General features: G+C 54.0%; 8 protein-coding genes across 8 annotated transcripts; 5 read left to right on the top strand and 3 right to left on the bottom strand.

Moving 5' to 3' along the window:
• Positions 1-20: 20 nt before the first annotated feature.
• Positions 21-1,816, top strand: MYCGRDRAFT_69270 (uncharacterized protein; the record flags this gene model as incomplete). Its single annotated transcript, XM_003854596.1, has 3 exons — positions 21-105; positions 161-1,108; positions 1,167-1,816. The coding sequence occupies 3 exons, from the start codon at positions 21-23 to the stop codon at positions 1,814-1,816; spliced, it is 1,683 nt and encodes a 560-aa protein (XP_003854644.1).
• A 204-nt stretch (positions 1,817-2,020) lies between these two features.
• On the top strand, positions 2,021-6,210 carry MYCGRDRAFT_38577 (uncharacterized protein; the record flags this gene model as incomplete). Its single annotated transcript, XM_003854597.1, has 2 exons — positions 2,021-2,106; positions 5,151-6,210. Coding segments are annotated over 2 exons (1,146 nt in total), but the record flags the coding sequence as incomplete, so codon positions are not given.
• Positions 6,211-7,373: 1,163 nt separating this feature from the next.
• Positions 7,374-8,168, bottom strand: MYCGRDRAFT_91346 (uncharacterized protein; the record flags this gene model as incomplete). The annotated part of the gene is made up of 1 exon (XM_003853597.1): positions 7,374-8,168. One exon carries the CDS (start codon positions 8,166-8,168, stop codon positions 7,374-7,376), a length of 795 nt encoding a protein of 264 aa, XP_003853645.1.
• A 1,421-nt stretch (positions 8,169-9,589) lies between these two features.
• MYCGRDRAFT_84970 (uncharacterized protein) lies at positions 9,590-11,095 on the bottom strand (the record flags this gene model as incomplete). Its single annotated transcript, XM_003853596.1, has 1 exon — positions 9,590-11,095. One exon carries the CDS (start codon positions 11,093-11,095, stop codon positions 9,590-9,592), a length of 1,506 nt encoding a protein of 501 aa, XP_003853644.1.
• Positions 11,096-12,266: 1,171 nt separating this feature from the next.
• MYCGRDRAFT_91344 (uncharacterized protein) lies at positions 12,267-13,599 on the top strand (the record flags this gene model as incomplete). The annotated part of the gene is made up of 5 exons (XM_003854598.1): positions 12,267-12,521; positions 12,634-12,766; positions 12,956-13,009; positions 13,215-13,286; positions 13,469-13,599. The coding sequence occupies 5 exons, from the start codon at positions 12,267-12,269 to the stop codon at positions 13,597-13,599; spliced, it is 645 nt and encodes a 214-aa protein (XP_003854646.1).
• A 2,299-nt stretch (positions 13,600-15,898) lies between these two features.
• MYCGRDRAFT_27487 (uncharacterized protein) lies at positions 15,899-16,524 on the top strand (the record flags this gene model as incomplete). Its single annotated transcript, XM_003854599.1, has 2 exons — positions 15,899-16,061; positions 16,118-16,524. Coding segments are annotated over 2 exons (570 nt in total), but the record flags the coding sequence as incomplete, so codon positions are not given.
• Positions 16,525-18,562: 2,038 nt separating this feature from the next.
• Positions 18,563-20,435, bottom strand: MYCGRDRAFT_91342 (uncharacterized protein; the record flags this gene model as incomplete). Its single annotated transcript, XM_003853595.1, has 5 exons — positions 18,563-18,631; positions 18,705-19,355; positions 19,425-19,982; positions 20,082-20,167; positions 20,387-20,435. 5 exons carry the CDS (start codon positions 20,433-20,435, stop codon positions 18,563-18,565), a joined length of 1,413 nt encoding a protein of 470 aa, XP_003853643.1.
• A 551-nt stretch (positions 20,436-20,986) lies between these two features.
• MYCGRDRAFT_37790 (uncharacterized protein) lies at positions 20,987-22,835 on the top strand (the record flags this gene model as incomplete). The annotated part of the gene is made up of 7 exons (XM_003854600.1): positions 20,987-21,201; positions 21,262-21,314; positions 21,384-21,601; positions 21,665-22,110; positions 22,172-22,472; positions 22,532-22,631; positions 22,708-22,835. The coding sequence occupies 7 exons, from the start codon at positions 20,987-20,989 to the stop codon at positions 22,833-22,835; spliced, it is 1,461 nt and encodes a 486-aa protein (XP_003854648.1).
• Between the last annotated feature and the right edge of the window lie 656 nt (positions 22,836-23,491).

Here is a 23,491-nt window from a genome sequence, read left to right as displayed (position 1 = left end):
TCACGACTCATTGGCCCAGGATGAAAAGTGCATTCGCGGCTCTGGTAGCCTTGGAATGTGCGGCCGTCGCTTCAGCAGCTCGACCTCGAGGTGTCGGTCCTGAGTGTACATTTCTCGCACCCCTACCTCTCCACAGCTCACAGCTAACCATATATCCCAGTCGCCAAATACTACGATGCCTCCAAAGACTTCTCCTGCATCTCCACACCCTCTCTGAACATCCCATACTCGCGCGTCAACGACGACTACTGCGACTGCCCCGACGGCTCCGACGAACCCGGCACCGCCGCGTGTGCACACCTCTCCCCTCTCTCGCCCCACACACCGGCCGACTCCCACCCCAGCACGGTCGACAACATCACAAACAGCTTGCCGGGGTTCTACTGCAAGAACAAAGGCCATGTACCCAGTTACGTCCCATTCACGAACGTCAATGATGGGATTTGCGACTACGAGCTCTGCTGCGATGGGAGTGAAGAGTGGGAAGGTGTGGGAGGGACAAGATGCGAGGATCGATGCGATACAATCGGGAAAGAGTGGAGGAAACTGGACGAAGCGAGACAGAAGAGTGCGAGCAATGCGGCGAAGAAGCGGGCGGAATTGGTCAAGGAAGCGGCGCGGTTGAGACAGACGGTGCAGGATCGAATTCAAACACTGGGGACGGAGATTGAGGGTGCGGAATTGAAGGTGAAGCAGATGGAGCAGGAGTTGGCGGACACGAAGAGGAAAGAGACGGGGAAGGTGGTGCAGCCTGCTGGCTCGAAGGGTGGGAAATTGGGTGTTCTGGTGGGACTGGCGCAGAAGAGGACGGAGGAGTTGAGGACTTCGCTGCTAGCTACGCGAGAGGAGCTCAACAGTGGGAGATCGCGTTTGCAGCAATTGGAGGGCATCATGACGACGTTCAAGGAGGAGTACAATCCCAACTTCAACGACGAGGGTGTCAAGCGAGCGGTCCGCGCGTGGGAGGACTACATTGCCAGCTTCGGCGGAGCGGCGACTCCAAATGACGCTCAAGAGCGCGACCTCGACGAGATTACCAAGCCCGATAGCGAAAGCGGTCTGAATTGGGACGACTACATCGAGGAAGAAGGCAGCGAGACCGACGTCCGTAAGTATTCATCCGCACACATCACCCCAAACCTGATCAATCTCTAACCCCTCCTTAGTTTACGCCTTCGAAAACTACCTCCCTCTCACCCTCCGCACCTGGCTCGACACCAAACTCCGCGACCTCCGCCTCCTACTCATCGAAAACGGCATCCTCGCCTCCAACCCCACCTCGGGCGAATCCACCACCCTCACCTCCGCCCGCACCCGCCTCACCACCGCGGAAAAATCCCTCGAAGACCTCCGTACTACCCTCACCTCCTCCCAATCCGACCTCACCACCTCCTTCGGCCCCGACGACGTCTTCCGCGCCCTCAAAGGCACTTGCATCAATACCGACAGCGGGGAGTACACCTACACCCTCTGCTTCCTCGACCGCACCGCGCAGAAACCGAAAAAGGGCGGTGGGGAGACGAATATGGGGAAATATACGGGTTTGGAAATGGTCACGGTGGATGAGGACTTGCCCGTTGATGGGAAAGGGTTGGGATCAGGGGAGAGGTGGGCGATGAAGTTTGAGAATGGACAGCATTGCTGGAATGGACCGAATCGGAGGACGACGGTTGTTTTGGGGTGTGCGGAGAAGGATGAGATTTGGAGGATTAGGGAGGAGGAGAAGTGTGTTTATCGGATGGAGGTGGGGACGCCAGCGGTTTGTGAGGGGAGCGGGGGGAAGAAAGAGGGGGGTGGGGGGAAGGATGAGTTGTGAGTGTGAGAGTGAGAGGAGGATGAGGGAACCGATGAGCTTCGTGCATCGACACCCTCCTTGCAGGACCAAACCAGCAGGACATTTTCACAGAGGTAGACTCGTACAGCTTGGCCATAAAAGGAAGTCCCTCAACCAATATACCGGTAAGTCAATCAATCAAACATCACTCCGGATACACCATCTTCCTCGTAACCCCTCCATCAACCACAACCTCACTCCCCGTCACGCCCTCACACCCCACCAAAAACTCCACCGCCTTACTCACATCCTCCACCTTCCCCACCCTCCCCGTCAAATGCCACCGGTGATCCCCCTCCGTGAGTCCCTCTTCCCACTTCTTTCCCCTCTCATCCGCTTCCTGACACTCATTCTCCACGTGAATCCAACCCGGTAAGATGGCATTAACTCTCACCCCTTGCTCCGCGAGCGACACCGCGAGGGATTGCGTGAGACCTAGCAGACCGGCTTTGGTGGCTGAGTAGGCTTCGTTGTTGGGTTCGGATTGCAGGGCGCGGGTGGAGGAGATGTTGATGATGGAACCTCCTTGGGCGCGGGTGGGGGATGTGGAGAGGAGGGGGAGGCAAGCTTGTGTTAGGAGGAAAGGGGCGGTGAGGTTTGTTGAGATGGCTGTGTTCCAGTCTTCGAGGGATAGTTCGGAGGGGTGGGACTTCCCGACTACGGATGTATAGGCGGCATTGTTGACCAGCACGTCCAAGTGGCCGGAGAAGAAGTCCGAAGCGAGGGCGGCGGCGGCGGTGATGGAGGTGGGTTGGCGGAGGTCGCAGAGGTGGGTTTTGAAGGATGAGGTGGGGAATGGGGGCTGGGCTTGAGAGAGGTGTTTGGCTGTGTTGCAGAGTTCGGCGGAGTTGGAGTCGAGGAGGAGGACGCGGTGGCCGTTTTGGAGGAGGAGGCGGGAGAGGCCGCGGCCGATTCCGCGGGCGGCGCCGGTGATGAGGTAGTTTTTGGACATTGGAGGGGATGGCAGTGGTTTAGTACTTGGTGTTGGAAAGGCGGAAGTGCTTGGAATACATGTTGAGTTGACCTTTTGGGTTCACTTCTGGTATGATGTCATGGGGTATATGTGCCGAGATCTGAGGTGAGGTTTGACAATGACTGAAGTAGACGTGCTGATCAATCGGGTATCGATTCGCAATCGATATGATATCTGGTCCATTCGATCAACTCCGCAGTTCTGGGCCATGTACAATCAATTGCCGTTACAACACCGCAAACGCCGCACTCATGATGGCCAGCCCAACAGCTGACAATACAGTCACTCCCGACGCCTTCAGCATGTTCCCCCCACTTGTCTTCTCAGTACTAACCCTCAAGCACATCAGCCGACTTTGCCCGTCCGGAAAACCAGTCAATGCAAGCATCTGCACCCTGCTCAACTCCTCATCGAAAAGCGTCGTGTTGGTGCCGTTGACCGCCCCACGACCCTGTCCTCGGCCGAAGTCTCGATTACCCAGCCAGAACCGGAAGGGCGAACCACTCTCCGTCTCGTTGTAGCTTTCGCCGTTAGCAGCCGTACCGTTTTGAGCGGTGCCGTTCCCGAGTCCTGTCGATATGTCCATTAGTCGCGTATCTTGAAACATTCCGCCGATGAAGTACTCACCTTGGGTAGATGCTCCCCGATTGTACCCCTCATCCGCTGGTAGGAATCGATCAATGCACGACTGCGGAAATGGGCCGGGAGACTGGCAGCCTCCAGAGGAAGACCTCAATGCACTCATCAATCCCGCCGTGCAGTTGTCGCCGAAGATACTTTCGCAATCTCCATTGTCGCTCTCTTTGTACTGGTTCGCATATCGGGCCCGAACATCGACGTCGTAAGCGGTCATGCAAATTTCTCGCCCTTGACCTTGGTTCCGGTCGCTCTCACTCTGGTTGATCTTTTCGTTTAAAGTTTCGGCGCCCGGCCACTGGATATCGTAGGTCACGTATACGATCTTGGGATCGACGAGAGGGGGCTGCTCGCTTGGGAATGCTTGGATGGCGTCCGGCACGGCGACGTTGCTGATATTCACCCTCCATGTCCAAGTCTCGCCTGAGAAGCCGGGGAAGGTTACAGATCGAGTGTTGTTGGCGGATTCGCCGGCGGCGGTGAATAAGGCGTACTAAAGCGGAAGAGCATCAGTCTTTGTTCGTGTCCGAGTGGGCGAAACTCACATTGTGGTCTATGCCGCTGCCACCGGCAGAGGTTGGTTCGTAGTAAAACCCGGTGTTCTGTCCCAGTACTGGAAGAGCCGTCAAGAGCGCTGCCACGATAACATTCGAAGTCTTGGTGAACGGCATTGTAAAGGCAGCTGACGCGTTGAAATTCCTCGAGAAGAACAAGCCAACGAGAGAAAGGCAGCCACCTACTTGTATGCGGCTGGGAGGATCATCATGTGTCCTAATTAGACCTTTATGGCGCATCGCTTCAAACCTACGATGCTGAGAGTTTTGATTCCGCCCCAATCCTTCCGCGGACGCGGTTGTTCGTCCAGAAGAAGCGGCTGCATCTCAGGTACAATATCCTCTTGGTTCAGTCGCGAGGGAGATTCGAAGGTGAGACAAATCACATGCCTCTCATGATTTACTATCGTCCTCATACCTCATGATTTGCAATACAACGTTGAGCACACCACTGATGAGATATATATCTCCGTCCGTAAAATCCTCCGATTCAGCGTCACGTACGCCAAGAGGCGAAGGATCGCTGGAGGACGCTGGAGTGCCGGATCTGCGCAATGTTCGACTTGGCAGGTCTTGCGTCTTTGGTTACATGACGGGACGGGGTATAGTCGATGAGCATCACGCTGGTACGCTGGGCGTGCTGGTGCTGTTGAAAATGTGCTGTTTCAGGAGTGTTGAAGAAAGGAAGATGGAGCAAGGTGTTCGGCAGAAGTGAGGTGTTGCTGTTGTCTTGGCGTGGCGTTTGTCAAAGTTGACCTCACTTCCGGAGAGTTGTCTTCAAGAAGCGCGACTCATCCGAGTCATATTCTGCGAGTGTACTTCTGGCCCGCGTGAGCCGTGTCTCCCACTCTTGGTCCACATGGATTCGACTCGCTCGCCGCCGGGCAGTGTACGGCGCCATGGGCGGAATGTCTCTCACGCTGTTCCGCAACGCGCAACGAGGGGTCCTTTGGAGGACGCTACAGACGAGTGAGCATTAATCACATCGTTTTGTCAGATTCAAGCTAACCCATGAGACCAGTCCTCTTGCTGTGACTTCGCAGAGCCCGTCGGTAGCACAAGGGGATCTGACATCACCCGTCGTTCCGTCTGTGGAGATGAAGACAAGTACCTCTGCCGACTTACCCAAAGCTCGACCTACCAATAGCCCAAGACCGCCGATTAGTCTACAATTCTTGCAGAGTCGCAGCATTTACCAAGCGATTCCTGCCGATGGCATACCGAACCCCTTCCTCGCGTCCGACAATCGACCCGGTCCCGAGACCGAGCTGCCAGACCTGCTAAAAGGCGGACATTTCCGGCGGGCAGCAGAGAGAGCTGTCAAGGACCTCCTTGAAAGCCCACCCAATGCAGCCGAGACCATCTTGCAGCTACTGTATGTCCGTCTGGCCTGTCTAATCCTCATCTCTCGACCAGACCTAGCGGCTGCAGAGGCGGGCCCTCTGACAGATTTGTTTGCACGTAATCCGCCTGGAGCTGAGGATGTCATTGCACTAGTGTCCTGGGATCTCAGACTATTGCTTGTCCGCCTGCAGTCAATCGGTGCAGCCGACGGAGGACGTCGAGGCATCATGGCCTTGTATGCACTCGCTGGAGAAGTGAGAAGCAAACTTCGAGCTGCTAGATTCCACAAAGACGACGCAGCTATCAGCACCTGTAGTGCTCGGCTGCAGGATCTTGGTTTGATAGTTTGCGATACACTTGTAGAGATGGGTGAGCTGGAGACTGCCACCCGCCACCTGGACACCCTTTCCGGCATGAACGAGGATGAGTTGGCTTACCGGAAAGCATTGCTGAGAGTGCGAGTCGGAGATGTCAACGGGGCACGGGAATACGCTGTCAAAATACAAGACCAGACAAGAAAGCGGTCGTTCGAAGCACTCTTGAAAATTTCTGCCGGCGACTTCTCTTCTGCTCTCGACGCCTGGCAGACCCTCGCCAGCGAAGATCCCGCCGATGAGCTCCTTGCCCAAAATACTGCCATCTCGCTACTATACACTGGCCAAATTCTCTCTGCGCGCACTATGCTTGAAGATCTTGCCCAACGTTTGCCGACGTTTCCCACGCTCCTCTTCAACTTGAGCACCGTATACGAGCTCTGCACCGAACGAGCTGTTGATCGCAAAACTCAGCTTGTCCACCAGAGCGCTGCCAAAGCGCCATCATCCGACTCCGGAGGATGGGAACGCTCTACTTTTGAGTTCAAGCTCTAGAGTGTCATCTCGTCTCCCTCACCCTTCTTCGACTCAGTCGGCGGTAGGACCACGTCAACCACCGTTGTGGTAGAGTTCGATCGACTCTGCGCCTGGCTGTTTTGTCCTTCTTCTGATGTATCCATCTCGTCGTCGGAGTACGAATCAAGCTCGGCATCCTCCAGCAACCGCTGTGCCTCATCCAACAACACTCGGGCCTGGTCAACGGGGAATCTGGACTCACTTGTGCCGTTCACCACCCTCTCCAACGCAGCAACCGCCTGCTCGGCATATTCGCTGCATTGTCAGTAATTCCCTGGCACATCCCGGAAGCCACACCCCAGTACTTACGCCCTCATCCTCGGCTCGTCGTCCACCTCCGCCCTCGACAACATCATACACGCCCTCGCCATCACCATGTCTGTCGCCTTACCGGATATGATTCCCAAGCACAATTCTCTGCACTGTTCCCAGCGTCCGGCGAGGAAATGTCTGCGCGCTGCTTCGGCTTCGTGGAGTTGGTACTTACGCTTGAGTGCGAAGTCACTGGCGTGGTAGGAGTTGTGGGTCTTGAGTTTGGGATGGGCATAGGAGAGGGAGATGAGTTCGGGGATGGTGCCGGTTGTGACGTTGCGGCGAGGTATGTGGGTGGCCATAGTGGTGGAGTTGTCGGGATTGCTTTGGTGGTTATAGTATTGGGTTGAGGTATGGAACAAGGAGAAGATAAAGGTCACGACGAAAAGGATTGCTACGTTCAAGGTGAGTGGAAATTTTGTTTGCCATTGTCGAAAATGTTCTATTCTGACCGAACAGATACTTTTTCTCGTATTGTCCAGCTTGCTGCAGAGGATGCACGAATGCTCTCTTTTTCGTCATCGCTGGCTTCAAGAGCTGCGGCAATTACGTACTACGAGGTTTGGTCAACCACGACTGTCATCCGGGAAGCGAGAACATATTCACCTTCAGCACGCGCTCGTCAAAGCTACTCAAGAATTCAAGGCACTGGCATGTGTAGTGAATCAACTTTTGACGCATACAATTGAGAAGAACAGATTAAAGCGACTGGAGCATTCAAACATTACTGATTATGGCTAACGATTAGACATTATTCCTCTACCAAAGTCCGCGATCAATCTGCCATCGTCCCCGGCTGCTCCTGATGGCCAAAACTTTTCATCCTTGCCTCACAACTCCGCAAACACCCAGCCCATACCTGCAAGCGCTAAGACCAGCGCCGCAACGTTATTGCGCAGATTCCCTGCGCCGGTGAATGCAGCTGGCGGAGGATTGTCGCCGGCAGAGGGCGCAGTAAGATTGTTCGGGTTGGAAGCTGTTGTCAAAGCAGGTTGCTCCTCGGCTGTCGGGACGTCCGCCGTGCTAATCTCTGCCTCAGGAGCTGCGGTGGTGAAAGGGATCGCAGCTTCGTCAGTGTTGGACGGTCCATCAGTTGGCGAAGGTGGAGAGTCTGTGGGTGCGGCGCCGTCCTCGGGAGAGCTATCGTCCGTGATGGGCGCAGCGGCGGTGGGTGAAGGAATGTCGGCGGAAGAGAGGTCGCCCGTGGGAGCTGTTTCCTCGGCAGGCTCGCTCTCAGGAAGTGTCGCAGCGTCCGTGATTCCAGGAGGAGCGATCGGTCCACCGTCAACAGTCGTCGTGAGCTCCCTCGTAATCGTCCTCTTCGAGATGGTTGTATCGATAGTCGACTCCTCAGCTGTAGCTGTGATGGCGCAGAACGAGCTGACGACAGACGAGATGCCCGCTTGATCGATAGCACCCGAGCACGCTGGTACGACTGCAGAGGCAATCGATTGAACGACCTCGGGCTTGGTGCAGTAGCAGTCTCGAGGCTCGATCTGGCAGCCAAAGTCGGTGATGACGGAGAGTAGAGGGCTGGATGCGCAGGAGGGAATGTTCATCTGCTGGGCGGCGATCAAGGGCAGGATGGTGGTCGCTGCGAAAGTGAATGGGTTGAAGAATTGCATGTTGGGCGGTGGGATGGTGGTGAGTGATGGAAGGTTTTGTAGACGGAATCATTGGACTTTGAAGAAGTGGATGAACAATAGTAACGAGATGCCATAACCTATACCTATCGATGACAGCGCTGGCGGTTCTGTACACAGTCATTACTTCGCTGTAACGCTGGATCTGCTGAAAGCAGAGAAGTTGCTAGGCTGATCTTCATCATGGAAGAGGCAATCGTGAAGGTATAGACGAAAGCGGCGGTCGAAGCAAGGGGTTTCACCGCAAACAGCTGGAATGCGGCTGGGAAAAGTTGCCAACTCCCGCATGGCCGCCACTCGCCATCTCTTTGTTCTCATGTCGTTCGTTTGCGGCTTTGTCTTAGTGCCCCGGTAATCGTCAGGCTCGTCATAGTTTGCTGGTCTGTTCCACGGGGGAGGTTCATGATGCGGCCCACCACTTTGGTTTCGGCATGTAACAACCAAGTTACCAAGATGCCCGGCATCCAGAGTCGGGAGCAGCACAAGCCTTTTGCGAATATGCGTATCCAGGACATTCCAGTCTACCGCATGTCCTCACCAGACCTTGGGGACGATGCCAGCTCGTTCAGTTCAGGCAGTGATGGGCTTCCAGAAGAGGATAATACGCAGCCCCAGAATTCAAATGCTGCATGCCACCAAACGAGTCCGCACAGATCCTCGAGCGTGCCTACCATCAGCCAAAGGACATCAGATGACACAGCACCAGATGGTGAAGCCGCAGGATCGAGCGCCGTGCAGAGTAGCATCAATTCCTACAAGCAGCAAATGCACCGACAGCAGCGCCAACACCAACTGACAACGACCAACTTGCGCAGCTATCAGAAGAGTATGCATGCCTTCACAACAGCCCTATTCGACCGCTCAAGTCAGGATGGAGCAAGAGATCGGAAAGGGAAAGGAAGACAGGAACAGGCGACTCCTCCGTTATGCCTCAAGATGGGCAGGTTGCAGCTGCGAGAAGGCAGGCTCGATTCGCCTACGCTGGGACTGACTCCGCTCGTCATCGAGACCGGAGTGGGAGTCCGCAAGACGAAACATCCCCCGAGAAGTGTTGGTACAAGCGTGGTGTATGGGAACAGTCGTTGCATAACACCGGCTTCCAGTGACGATGGGGGTTGAGATGTGCATTGACGGCGTGAATATCGTTTAGTCGAATGCCAAACCTCCGTTCTGCTGTCCAACCTGTACAGTCCAAGCCAATCGAGTGAAACCCATGCGGCGGGCTTTGATCGGGAAGCTGGGGAAGTTGGGCATTGGCCACCGTATCGGAACAGTCTACAAGGCCCTGTCGAAAAGCATCTCCGTGGCACCGCTTGAACACCGATCTACCCGGTACACCCCGGTGGCTTGGACTGTGCGATTCGAGCGGGAGGGAGCATGAATCTATTCCATGTAGACAAGTCTCACTGCCCCTGAGCTTTTTTCAAGGTCCCAATCATTCCCTTCGCCCAAGAGAAGTGCCCAGCATTAGTACCTAAGCTCCCCTCAGCCAGCTTGCCCTGAGAATCATACCAACACCCGTCCTCTTTCGCCAGTCCATACGTTGCTGTATTCTGATTCCTCTCGATGCCCTCCCTCCAAGCTCTACACACGTCTTTCGAATCAATCATGACGTTGACCTCTTGAGAATGGAACCAAGACTGCGTGTCCTGGTTTCCGGACCCTTGAATCGCAACGGCAGAGTCCACGATCATGAGTTTGATGTGGCAACTTCTCTGTTTGAAGTTGTTGTGGATGGGGTGGTCTTGGTCTGCGGCGACGTAGTAGTGGACTTTAAGGAACGAACGTTCTTCGGGTTGTAGTTGAGAATAGAGATAGTGTGCTGCCATCTCATTCGTGCCGCCTTGGCCGGGAAGAAGCTCGCCACCGTCATTGTAGCCAAGACAAACGTAGTAGGTGACTTGTATGCCACGTTTGCAGGCTGCGACAATGGCCGGCAGAAGAGGCTTGGCGTTGAGGTCTGGAGTCTGAATAAAGACATCGTGCTTTGCGTTACGGATCAAGCTGAGCCAGGCTTCGTTTTGTGGAACGAACACGCTTTCGTTGTTGATATTTGCGTATGGCTTGCGAGAAACCATAGCCATGGGAACAGGCTCCTTGTTCTGTAGTGGAATAAAAGGGAAGAAGTTGAGCTTGTCGGATCGATCTGGCGCGGTGGCTTGGACGTTGATCTTGAGCGGAGCATTGAGGTGTTTGGCGATGATGTTGACATAAGGAAGTGAGGCATCTTCCGGCGTGAGCGTACATCGCATGCGGCTGATCTCGCCTGCAACAGTATCGTCGTAGTGTGGTCCGCCGGACATATGCTCAGGAAGCGTTTCTGAGATTGGCTGCTCTGGGAGTCGGAATTCGCCATCCGATTCGAAGAGTCCTGTGAAAGACGGTTCTTGCAGGGTCGGTGGCGGATCGCTAGCTGCGAGAGTCGTTCGGCAGGGCAGGGGTGGTTCGAGGTTGTTATGCCACGAGATGAGGAATGTCTCCCAGAAGCTGTCCACGATTGGACCTTCGAGATGGGATAGCATCTCCAAATTGTCGTTGTCTTGGATGTTATGACTAGAGCATGTCGCAATCTGGCGGTCTACGATCATGAACTTGCTGTGAAAAGTCCCGAGTGGCGGCTTATGAAAGTTCACGATTGCCAGGTCGATATTAGGTATATCTTCTGGCGCTGGGAGGCCAACACCAGTAGCCTGCCATCCGCCCGCCGAAACGTTCTGATGATTGTTGAATACCTGCATCACCGCTCCACGGTCAAACATCAACTTGAAGACGATCCTCTCGCCTCTCGCACCGGCCTTCCGGGATAGATCAATCATAGCATCGTTGATGAAGTGGCTGGCACCAGAGGACTTCCAGAAATTGGTAGCAAGCAGTACTTCTTTCTTCGCTCGGACGATCAGATTCGACATGTGCCGAAGCTGATCATTGAGCGGCGCAATGATGGTTAAAGGCACGTATCCAGTGGTCCCACACATCGATGGTGACACGCAATTGGCAACTGGATCGTCGTTGATGCATCGTAGCGAGTCGTGGAAAGCATGTAGGAACAAGTCACTCGGGTTTGTGCCTGCGAATTTACCGCAAGATCTTGCCCAGTCTAGATCTGGTTGTTTTGCTGTTCCATCGTCCTTTGGCGGCTTGGTGATGATGGTTTTGAGGTGCTGGCCGAGCTGTCAGTTTGGCGCACGTCGTTCCGTGTTCAATGAAATGACTTGCGTGTGAGCCAAACAGTTCCTCGGCGATTTCGGATGGCGACTTCTTCGGATCCTCAGCGTACTTTGCGCTGACGGAGATATCGGACCGACAGAGCTGTTCGATCTTGTTGCGATCATGGCTCCCCGAATCCTTGTTGCCTACCATCGCGGCTAGTGGCTTCTCGTATCCGAGGGGAGTTCAAGCTTCTGCCAAGGCATTTGAGTGACTGTGAAGTGAATGAAAGTGAGGCAAGACGGAGAACGGAGCGGATGAACGGACTCCAGGCCGTTCATCAGCTTCAGGTCACTCGAGGCGCTGTGATGGTAGAAATCGCTCATGACGTAGGTGCGTACGTATGCTCTTACTTACCATTAAATTCAGTACCAGTCCCGTTCGATGTACCCCTCTCACGACACGAAACGAGAGCATTGGCGGCGGTGGTCGTGGTTGGCGGCAAGGATGCTGGAGTCATCAACTGACGTTCCGCACATTTACAGACAGGTGTGAAAAGAACGGAAGTTTCGTGGACATTGAGAAAATTCGTAAAGATTGGAGTTTGGTCTGGGAAGGTTGCCCACTGCCCGAATCGAACAGGATTTGGAACCAGAGGGGTGGTGGTTCAGAGAACATCAGCTAGCGCGGTTCGTAAACGAGCCAATGAGAAGCACGGAAATTTGCCAGAAGACAAAGAGCAACAGTATGCTAAGCTAAGATACACAATGCTTTCGACTGCAATGAAATGGCATGCGATGGCCCATGGCAGCAAGGCAACTAAACTGCCTGTTCGACAGAGACGTCACAGCGCATACATCTTTCGCTTCTCCGTCAAAGATGAGCTGGCCATTTCCGTTTCCTCGACTGGGAGAAGGCAACGAGCTCCGCAAAATGTCCAGCAAGTTTTGCCTGCGACCACCCTTCATCCCTCGCACGCCGGCCCAACGCTATCGCTCTCCCTACTGGCTCACGAAATTTCTTGCCACCGGTCGATGGAATCTTCACGATGCTGCAGCCACTTACAATACTGCGGGCCTTCTCATCGGCAGGGACACCGTCACCGGGGACAAAGCCATTGCAGGGCTCGAAACCGCTTGTGCGCATCGCCTCCAGCAGATCGATGAGTTTCTCGATCCTCCACCATTTGTAAGATATGAACTTGATTCCGAAGGAGAGGAACGGCGACGGCCCGATCAGTAGAGTGAGCCGGCGGACTCTGCGCATGGAGCGTTCGACGGTGTTGTATTGGGTATCGCAGCTGATGTACACTTTTTGCGCCGCATACCACATGGGCGTGACTTCGGCACTGATCGATCTGGACGCTCGGAGCAAAGCAGGCTCTGGTCGGGCGATGCAGTTGTCGCTCTCGAAGCCATACGGTAATGGCCCAGGTTTGTCCACGTAGAATTCGTAGATGATGTTTCTCAGCTCCGGCGATAATGTAATTTTTATCCGACGAATTTCGAACGAGCATTTACAATGATGAGGTCTGGTGTGTCGGGCTTGATTTTTGGGTTCCAGAGAGTGGCGGGGATCACGACTGGCGGGGCAGGCTCAAGAATGAGCATATTTTGTGACAGTGCACAGAGCGTTGTTTCCAGCGGTTCGGTCTCAGGGGACGTGGAGTCAGAGCGGTAAGTAAAACCGCAGCACATCTAGGCTACCAGATCTTCTCCTTTCATCCCTTGCCTCGTCGCTTTTTGACGGAATGAGGAAACCATGATGTATCAGATGGCGAGTGACTTACCTGTACAGCTGATAGAGCGCCCAGAATGACTCACCTGTGCGGCTGTTGACTGTATTCCAATGGTCTATCTGTACAGTGCTCGGAATGTGCAGGTAAATTACCCGCACGGCCGCCAAAGCTGTCCGCGCTGGGCATTGAGCCACTACTCGTCAACCTCGACGACGGTCCGCCCATATGCAAGCGCGCACCTGCGCTGAGGTCTTGCATGCTTGAGTCAAGGCCAGGCCGGAAAAGCAAGCCAGTGGTCAAGCTTCATTTCGAGGTAAATGAAGGCAGGGCATCCAGAATCGTCTGACCGAAGTGAGAGCATCGAGAGACGCACTACAATCTGCAATGTCCTGAATAGACAGACTCATCTGGCTAGACCGCCGAATGGATTTTGCCATAATAGCATCGGGGTGGGCACCAAATGTTAAAAGAGAATTGTCGCTGGATGAGTCGAGACTAGAAGTCGATGTGACGGTATTGGAGCTGTGAAACAGAATGGTTGGAAATGTCGGCGCCGAAAACCCCCTTGAATAGGCTTGGAGATTCGTAGCACGGAAACTCCTTTGACTTGAAATTTGGAACCACTCGCGCGGTGGGTGTCGACACATCTGTTCGCTCCGGGCAATAGCGAGCCGGGAAATCCGAGGCACGCTCGGGATCGATTGTGGTCATCACGTCCGTCGTCCGTGGCGGGGTTTGCGCCTGGTCGATGATTCTCACAGCAAGGTCTTGAGTGATCGAGGCGAGGTCGGCGTGCTGAAATAAAAGAGGACCGGCGGCATTGTTTGGGAGACCCCAGTTAGCGCACCTTCCAGTTTGACCAATGATGGGACGTATTCACTCAGCCTCACTAGCGCCTTGGCGCTTTGGTCACATCCCGATGTTCAGCGTTTCCAAATATTTTGTAGACAACTCAGCTAATGGGCATGCTGAAAATTCAGCTGACGCGACCGATTGAGACATACCAATATTGCTATGGTCTCCTTCGGCAGCGTTGCCGAGTTTAGCGGGCTTGTGCATGTGAAAGCCCGGTGAGCAAGGCATTGAAAGCGGCGAAGTCCATGAACATCTGCAGCTATGCGAAGAGAAACGTAGCATGGCTCTGGACAGACTCTGCACGGGCTCGTGTTCGTCGGTCAATTCTAGACTGTCCTGCTTATAGTTGTGTCGAGGCCGAACGAGACAGGGGAGGCCTGGAAACTCGTTCTCTTGATCTTGGTCTCAAATCGTAGGCGTTATATACGCTGCAGATTCCATCTTTGCCACTCTCAACCAATCACAAGCGCCCGCTTGGCACAGTGGTAATGCGTGTCACTGTAAGCTATCCCGCAACTCTTCTATCATCGCACGTACTAACGACTTCTCAGCGTACTATACAAATGTCATGACAAGATCGCTCGTTCGATTCGGGCAGTGGGCATCCTTTTTGTCCTCGTTATCGTCCCAATTGGGGTGGTATAGCGACATAGAAGGTGTAGGAAAGCGTTGGGGCCACGGAGGAGCATTTTTGGTCCAGGAACGGATTTCTGCGATTTCTATGGGAACAGGGCTTCCCGGAGCGATGCAGCGATTGTTCTTTGATCAACTGACAGTGCTAAACATGTGTCGAGTCGTTCCGGAACTTCTTCTTCAGAGTTGTTGTCGTGACTTCCTATTTTGTCGGTCGAAGCGTTGTGAGTGAATGTTTCGAATTTCGCTCACTTTTGCACTTCCTGCACTTCCACAAGGCCATGACTTTAACACAATGTCGGGACACCTGAAACACATAGCGACAAGATGTCCAGTGGCACAACAATATGGCGGAGAGATCGAGCTTCGAAATTACATGTCAATGTTTGTCCCAGGCATGACTTCTGACGAGGACAGTCGAACTTTGACATCCTCAGTGTTTGCAACTCTCCCTCCAACGTCCACACCGACCATGCCAATGAGAAATCTCAAACCAAAAACGGTCGTCGATGGTCACTGAGCTCGTCGATGGTCACTGAGCTCGATCTTCTCACAGCACAGTGACCTCTGTCTTACCAGCGAATACTGACGGCAATGCAATTGAGCGTATCAGACATGAAGCCATCCATCTCCTTCGATATATGCAGAGATGCATTTGAGACCTCGATCGAAGTCTCAAGAAAGACGTCATCTTCACGGATGAAACAGGCGCAAACGCATGGTCATAACACGGCTGTTACACGTGGTGGATGGAGCATGGTATGTACAACACTACCAAAGCCAGCAATTGTATTTGTATTTCAAACTCATCGTCATGGTACTGACTTGCAGACATGTTTACAGAGCTCGAAAGTACATATGTGCGGGAACCCGCCACAAGCAAGCACGAGTCGGACTACATGAGCTACATGAGACAGAACATGCGACGTTTGGCAGGCGTGCCCTGCATTTCCTACAGCGACTTCACACACAAAGTACTTCGCCTCCTCGTCTCGTCCCAATGGAGCATTCAAATTACCTCCTGGCGAATAGGAACGCGGTGATTTAAGAGCGAGTCGCCGTGTTAGCGATGAGATGCTTCACGAGTGCAAACTTCGGACGACTCGCCGACTTCCGACCGCCGCCATGTTTACGATGAAGGGACGATGAGATCCCCTTTTGCGAAGCATGCCTTCTGTTTCGGATACTCCACTTTGAAGGCGACTGCACTTGCACGACACTTTCTCGTCGACCTTGCAAACCCGCCACTTCCAACTTCGTGGAATCGCATCGATAGCACAACGACACCGACACAAAGCAGCAATTATCGAATCGACATCACTGTTCCATCATGGCGCCGGTAATATGGGGCCTCGACATGAAGGAAGTCCACTGGACCAAGTTCAAGAACAGCGACATGTGGGCCGAAGGCTACCATCTTCGCCGAACAAAATTCATCGTCTACCAATGCGCTGTGATTTTCAGCGTCGTTGGCGAGTCGCTTGCAACCTTTGCCTTGGGTGGTCAGTCTAGTCATGTCAATACTCTCTCTGCACGCAGCGATCTGACCTTCTTCCAGACTACATCCACTCGCAACGAAAAGTCGCAAGCCTCGATCCAAACGTCTACGTCTACAACAACGACTTTGTCGGCCCTGCAGCCTTCGACATACCTGCCGGCGTCTTCGTGTCCTTCATCTTCGGCGCCGCCTTCTTCTTTGACCTCTTCTGGCCGATCCGCTGGGAGTCTCGAACAGTGCAGACAGCGTGGAGAATCTGCGGAGTATTATCGATTGCTTTCCAGCTGGCATCATCTTTATGGTTGACGATCATCACGGCGAGGAATTGTGGTTACTTTGAAGGAGCGGACCGGGAGTATGGAGAGAGTCTGTTGAGCCAATTCACGAAGGATGGTGGAACGCCGCTTTGTTACAGACACAACCCACTGATCGTGGCGGCGGTAGTATTTGGATGGTTGGGATTCGTGAGTGTCGTTGCCAGGTTCGTCGAGTATCTCTTCCTCCATCGCCACCGTGCACTGACATCAAACAGCTGCATCCTTCTCTTCCTCTCCATCCGCCACACAAACCGCACCGTCTCCGACGGAGACTTGACCGTCGAAAGCAACGAGAAATTCAAATTCGGCGGCATGGATACCGTCCGCACCGCCTCAACCTCCAGCACACCCAGCGATCTTGAGAAGAAGTCCTACGAAGAACGCAATTCCCCCAAAAATCCTCAGGCCCCTCCCATCCTCGGCTCTCAACCTCCCATTCCCTTCACCCAGCCGATCCTTCAATCCCCCGATGGAGCGGGAGACATCCTCCCGCCATCAGCTCACGCTCCACTACCCGCAACCGCTCTATAGAATAGCACGAGCAAATCCTCGCCGCCACGAGCGTACAAAGCTACGAACACGAATGCGAAGAAGACAGCGCGGTTCAGCGATATCACTTCCGACTCGACGTTCAGCGCTTTAGCTATGCCTGCACCCGCGTTGGAGACGCTGGAGAAGTGGAAGATGATGAGAGGTGGACGGACGGCAGGCGGATATGTGGGATGGAAGTTGGGAGAGAGGAGTCTTGCGGCGTTGACGAGTGGGATTGGCGATTCGGGATGGAGGTCGAGGTGATTGGGAAGAGTTGGATGTGCGAAGATGGAGTCAAGGCGAGATGTACCGGATCTTGGCTTTGATAGCGGGGCGGAAGCTTGAAGAGGGAATCGATTGATGATGGACGGCTGAGGAAGACATCTTTCGAACTGCTTGAAGCTGTATCGGCGGGATATTATCTATTTGCAAGGAAGAGCGTAGGCGGTGTCTTTCTCAGGGTCTTCAACGTTGGGTCATTGCTAGGTCTTCCCAGCTCGATACTTCTCCTCAAACCACCTCGGCCGGTGTTCCTCGCAGATCGGGCATCCCACATGTTCATCCGGGTGATGTCTATCCTCTGCCTCCTCTTTATTGAGGGCTCCGACAGCCTCATCCTTGACCGCAGCCCTATTTGTATTCCCACCGCTCATCTCCATCACCGCCTGAAACCCCACTCGCCCTGGCGGACTGGCATCCTCGATCGTCTCTAGGCCTGCGAATCGGTTCCACCCACCTCCGACCGCTTTGCTTTCACTCGATGCGCCACCCTTTCCCCACCTCGCCTCGAATTTCGACTTTGTGATGACAAAGGAATCCCTAGAGTTCATCAACTCCTGGTTCATCTTTGCTTCCGTCTCGTGTCGCTTCAGACCGCGGGCGTGGTAGACGTCGACTGAATCTCTGTGGGCGAAGCGTGAAGCCTCTCCTTCCACCGTCGAAGAATGGGCAAGGTGGCGAGTTGTGCTTGGAGGTGTGGGGAGACTGCTGCGCCGGGCTGTGAAGACAGTTGTGAGCGGCTGCGAGGCAGATTTGAAAGGAACGGGACTGGACGGTTCCAAGTAGAGACTTAGAGGCGGTTCTTCGTCTTCTTCGTCGTCATTAGGAGCGGGCGTCTCTTCGGAGGATCGGCGGGATGGAGTCGGTGGCGCAGAAGGTTTGGCAGAGGACAGACCAGAGTTCAGACGAGAAGACTGATGGCTGTGGCGAGCTGTATTTGGCGGGCCAGGTGGTTGTTCGAGGTGGGGACTTTGGTCCGAGGAACGATCGATTCGTCTACGGGACGGAGCCTCGAGATCGAGAAGAGGAATAAAGAGAAATCTTGGTCGAGGGCCAATGGTAGGTCTGGATTGCTCTCTTTCACCTTCTCGCTCCTAGGACCAGGCACGGAGCTTCGTTTTGAGGTTTTCGATGGGGCAGTCGTCGGCTTCGGACGAAAGGTCAGGTTTGAGGAGAGAAGATATCAGCATGGCGTTAGAAGCTCTGGGAGAACTGGCTTGGGCGAGGGTCTTGCTGCCAGTTTGTGTTAGTGTCACTTCTTCCCAGAGCATCTGACACGTTCCGAGGTCCGATTGTATTGTCTGCGCAGTAGTCTTGCTGTCGGTCTGGGGTACAAGTCCTTGATTGCGTGGTTCATCAGGCTGTTCGTACCAGGGGTTCAGTGTCGCTGAGGTAGCCGGCCGGACCGTGCATGCTGTGACAGCGGGACTCGCAGGACTGCCTTTGACTGCGATTAGGACAGGTGATCGAACACGCCCTTTAAGACGGCAAAATTCGGTCATGGTTGATGTTCGACGAACGGCTTGTCGAGGCACAGCGTCCGGGAAAGTAACGTGAGTCTCAGTTAAGCGGCGCTTGATGCTTGCCGGGAACTCCTCTTGACTGTCCTGGAGTTCAGTCTCTTCTTCCTGAATTGACGGCATCTCTTTGACCTCGCCGGACCACTCTTCGACGATGAGGGCTGGCATCTCCCTGTACTCGTCTATTTCCCCGTACATCGAAGACTCCGGGTCGAAAAGACGAATTTGGAACGATGGCATGCTTTCCAGTGCTGGACTCTCTTCACATTCTCCGTCATCCAAAGTCTCGATTCCTTCTTCGTACTGCTCTGCAACAGAGTGAACGCTTCCCCAGTCATCCATAGCATCTTTGCCATCTCCAGAATCTTCATCCATCTCTACCGCGATCTCAACCTGGACGTCATTCATCGCTTCTCTTCCTTCGTTGAGGTCTTCGAGGTCGCTCAGTTCCACTTCCGGACTCCCGTTCAGCTCGTCAATGTCCGTAAGGTCTGCTCCACCAGTGTCTTGGTCCCAAGCAGAATCCTGTCTCTCGGTGTCCACGCTTTCGGTATCATCATCACTCCGCCAACGTCTTGTCGTCAATTGACGTTCCAATGGCTGAAAGAGATCATCCGGCATAGATGTTTCTTGATTGTCCTCATCTCCGCCCTACGAAGATGTTGCGAAGCGGCCATCATCGCTACCATGGTTCCGAGATGAGAACGAGAATAGGCTCACGTCACTGTCGGCGTACGTTTGAAGTAGCTCATGGTTTGAGGTTGCATCTTCGATGTTCGAGTCTATGACAGTCGCGGCTCGGGATCTAGTGGGTGGGTTGCAAGGATCGGAGGCCGCTCGGTGGACTGGTGTTGGTTCGTCTGAAGTTGAATCTTTGAGGCTCGAGGGACAGAACGTTGGTGAAGCTCTAGGCTGGGCTGCGACCGCAGGTGGTAGAGAAGAGCTTCGTATCGCCGAGCTTGGAGTTGCCAGACGAGCGGACTCCTGATGGATATCCGCAGAGGCGGCTCGCTGGATTGCTTGAGTCGGGTCTCGCTGGAAGGCCAGATCCAGCGAGATTCTTTGCCGTGTCGCGACGTCGCTCAATGGTTCGATGATGTCGAATACCGGTACAGTGCTGGGAGTGCTCTCAGGCGTAGTGGCAAGCCAGGTGTTTGTAGGTGTCATAGTTGGTAGAAAGGCATCGTCCAGGAGTCTGAGCTGATCGTTCAGACTCTTGCCGACAGTATGTTGTTGCTCAGGGCTGATCAATAAAGGACTAGGTGGATGCTCGCGGGTCTTCAGATGTGTAGGCATCACACCCGCTCGTGTTATAGGGAAAGGAGATATGATGGTAAGATGGAACAGGACTGAGGATACCTCACTTTCACAACTTACCGACAGTCTTGCTATCCCTCCAGAGGGCACGCGGCGGTCCTGCCTGAGATCCTCGGCGCCTGCATCGGCAAGCACACACGTCTTGTCTGACAATGTTGGTAGACTGCAGGTGCACGAACGGAAAGTGGAAGAAGCAGAATCTAAGGTAAAGCCAGAAAAAAGAATCCATCAATTGCCTCGTCAAATATTGATTTGGACCATCAGCTTTGCTGCCTGAGGCAGAACAAATGGAAGTCATCAACTCGAGGTCCCTTCCCTAGTCTCTTCAAAGACATCACTTCGTCCTGCCGGTTCACTGCACGCACAGCGGTCCAAACGCGAGGCAAAGTCTACTACACATGCGAAGACAAGCATATCGAGTGCTCTACGTCTGAGCAGTGTGATCCAGGGGTCGACTGCATGGCCGACGCATTGAGCGTCTTCTGCAGACATCTACCTCCAACGGAGCGAAGCCAGGTCAGACATGCGACGCTGGAGCTCAGGACGATGCCCAAGCTCTGATTGCCAGGTTCCCAGTCGATGGTGGTCACAGGAATGGGTTTACGGACGAGGACTTGCTCGCGCTCCGACGTATGCCCGCGGCTGAATTCACAGGCCAGTGCGCTGAGCACGACACACATACCAGGAACGCATGCAGGGTTTCGACGGCATTCTAGCCCTTCTTGAGTCTTTCGGCATGAGGCATGGTTCACTCCTAGTTGAAGATGCAGCGATGAGCTCTGCTAGAATCTACCCATGGCGAACTACTGCAAACCTTACTTTGACCGCCTCAAAACTGAACGAACTGCCGGCATGTCTGAATAGAAAAGTCTGCCCGCATAGCTCGCCCCCACCGACTCAATAGCCATGCTGTCGTTTTGATCTTCTTGCCTACCGTGCAGGTCGAAGAGGCAACATCTTCAAGTATGTCTTCGCAGGCAGAGTCTGTCATCCGATCCTCGCCGGATGCGAGCAGCGACACCAAGCCAGAGGTCGCCATTGTTATTGATGATACTTCGGTAACCGAGCAAAAGAAAGATTCAGCTAGTATCTGGCGCCGTTGCTTGAGCTTCGTCTGGGACTCTGTCGATGGCGACCCGGAGTATCGCAGATACGTCCGGAGGCTGGACCTATTCTTCTTGTAAGTGCAAAGCTGGTCGTCTACATCTATTCGACTGGTGCCTGACTGGTATATCGACAGTCCCACAGTACTTTTCGGCTACTTCATCAAGTACCTAGATCAGACGAATTACAGTACGCAAAGTTCTTTCACCATCTGCAGTATTCACAAGACCAAATCACTGATGATACGGGCCTGACCAGGCAATGCCTTTGTCAGCGGCATGCAAGAAGATCTATCCCTCTACGGTAATGAGCGAAACTGGCTCAACACCTGGTTCGCCCTCGGTGTCATAATCGGCAGCGTACCGGCACAATTGCTTCAACTTCGCTACATTCGTCCGTCAATCCTCATCCCCAGCTGCGAGCTCGCATGGTCCGCACTGGTCATCGCAATGGGATTTGCGAAGACCATCAAGACGGTACGATCTCATGCGAGCCACCTCGACCTCGCCACGTAGACCCTGACAGTACAGCAACCATAGATGTACGCCCTCCGCTTCTTCATCGGCCTCCTGGAATCGTGCGCCTTCCCAGGCTACACTGCTCTCCTAGGCGCCTGGTACGGTCCCACCGAGCTCGCCAAGCGGATCGCCATCCTTCTCGAGGTCGAGTCAATCGCTGGAATGTTCTCTGGGTATCTGCAAGCAGGTCTGTACTCCAGTATGAATGGCCGGCATGGACTTGCTGGCTGGCGATGGCTCTTCGTCATGGACGGCGTTATATCCCTCCCGATTGCATTGTGGGGCTTTTTCGGGTTACCAGATACGCCGCATAACACGCGGGCATTCTACCTGAACAAGGAGCATGTCCGGTATGGTATCCAGCGAATAGAGCGACTCGGCCATGTGGCTCAAGAGCGACTGACCTGGGCGAAAGCCAAAGCCGTCTATTGCAGAAGGGACATTTGGCTATTTGTCTTTCCCTACGTGTAAGTCCACAACCAAACCGTATTCCCACCACTGCCATCGACTGACAACACCTATCCTCAGAATGCTCGCCGCCAACCATTCCGCAACCCAATACTTCAACCTCTACCTCAAAGCCTCGGGCTACAGCGTCTCCCAGCGCAACACCCTCCCCACTGCCGGCAACGCTCTCGCCATCGTCATCACTATCCTCTGGGGTATGCTCGCAGACCGCACACATCACTACTACTGGCTCATCGTCAGTCTGTGCGGCGTCATGATGCTGTCGAATATCCTGCTGTCGGTGTGGAATATCCCCCACAAAGCGTTGATGGCGGCCTACTACATCTCCTACGCTGGCTCCGCAACGACGCCGGTGTTGATCGTTCGTCAATCCCATCCATAATCTGTGGTTCAGGACGTCGCTGACATTGTGCGCCACAGGCGTGGGCCAACCTGGCCCATGCAAGCGATCCACATCTGCGATCCCTCCTCGTCGCCACATCGAATGTCTTTTCCTACGCTTGGGTCCTGTGGGTTCCCCGTACGTTCTCACCCCTCCCCTTCGTACCTCTGAGATTCCAATCGCGATCAGATTTGGAAGCTGACGTAACCTACAGTGGTTCTCTTCCCAACCTACAATGCTCCAAAGTACAAGTACGGCTACCAGATCTTGATCCTATTCGGTGGTCTCGCAGTTGTGGGCGTCACGCTTCTGAGGAATTCGTTTCGACGCAAATCTGGCTGAACGAGGTATGGGTGTTTGTGCGGGTTTCTTGCGCCTAAAAGAATGGTTTGAGTCGAATCTTATTGCCCAGGACGAAAAGAGCTGCCACAAGATCGAATATGGTATCCTTGCTGTCGCAGATGGACAGGAGAGCATAACGGGACCGACGGCTGTAAGTAAAAGTAAATTGACGACTCGGCGAGACGCAAGCCCCGAAGAAATGAACATTACTTCATAACCCTTCATCCCCAATCCATCATCCCCTCATAACAATTAAAAAGTATAAATACTCCAAAATGCACATTTCATATCTACATATCCCCCTCATCCACCACTCAAGCCTCATCCCGAGTTCCCGAGGGCGAGGGAATCTCCCGAAGGGCCGTCATCGAGAGATTCGTCGTCGACTTCCCAATCGAATAGTCAACCGAGTGCCCCTCCCTCCCGGATTTGATCGGCCGCATACTGTCGCCCGACCAGTCTTTGCCGTTTGAAAATGAGCCCTGGGACTTTTCGGCGACGTAGCGGGAGCAGCGTTTGATTAGTCCGACGAGTGGGGGAAGGCAGCAGCAGACCCTATATTGACGAGTGGCAGCGTCAGCGATGGAAACATGTGAGGCGACCGTGGTGGTATCTGGAGGCGTGGAGACGGCTGACTTACATGCTGAGATTCACCT

Source organism: Zymoseptoria tritici, chromosome 3 (assembly GCF_000219625.1).
Source record: "Zymoseptoria tritici IPO323 chromosome 3, whole genome shotgun sequence".
NCBI classification, from domain to species: domain Eukaryota; kingdom Fungi; phylum Ascomycota; class Dothideomycetes; order Mycosphaerellales; family Mycosphaerellaceae; genus Zymoseptoria; species Zymoseptoria tritici.
The sequence above is the reverse complement of the archived record's forward strand: the minus strand, read 5'-3'. Positions and strand labels throughout refer to the sequence as shown.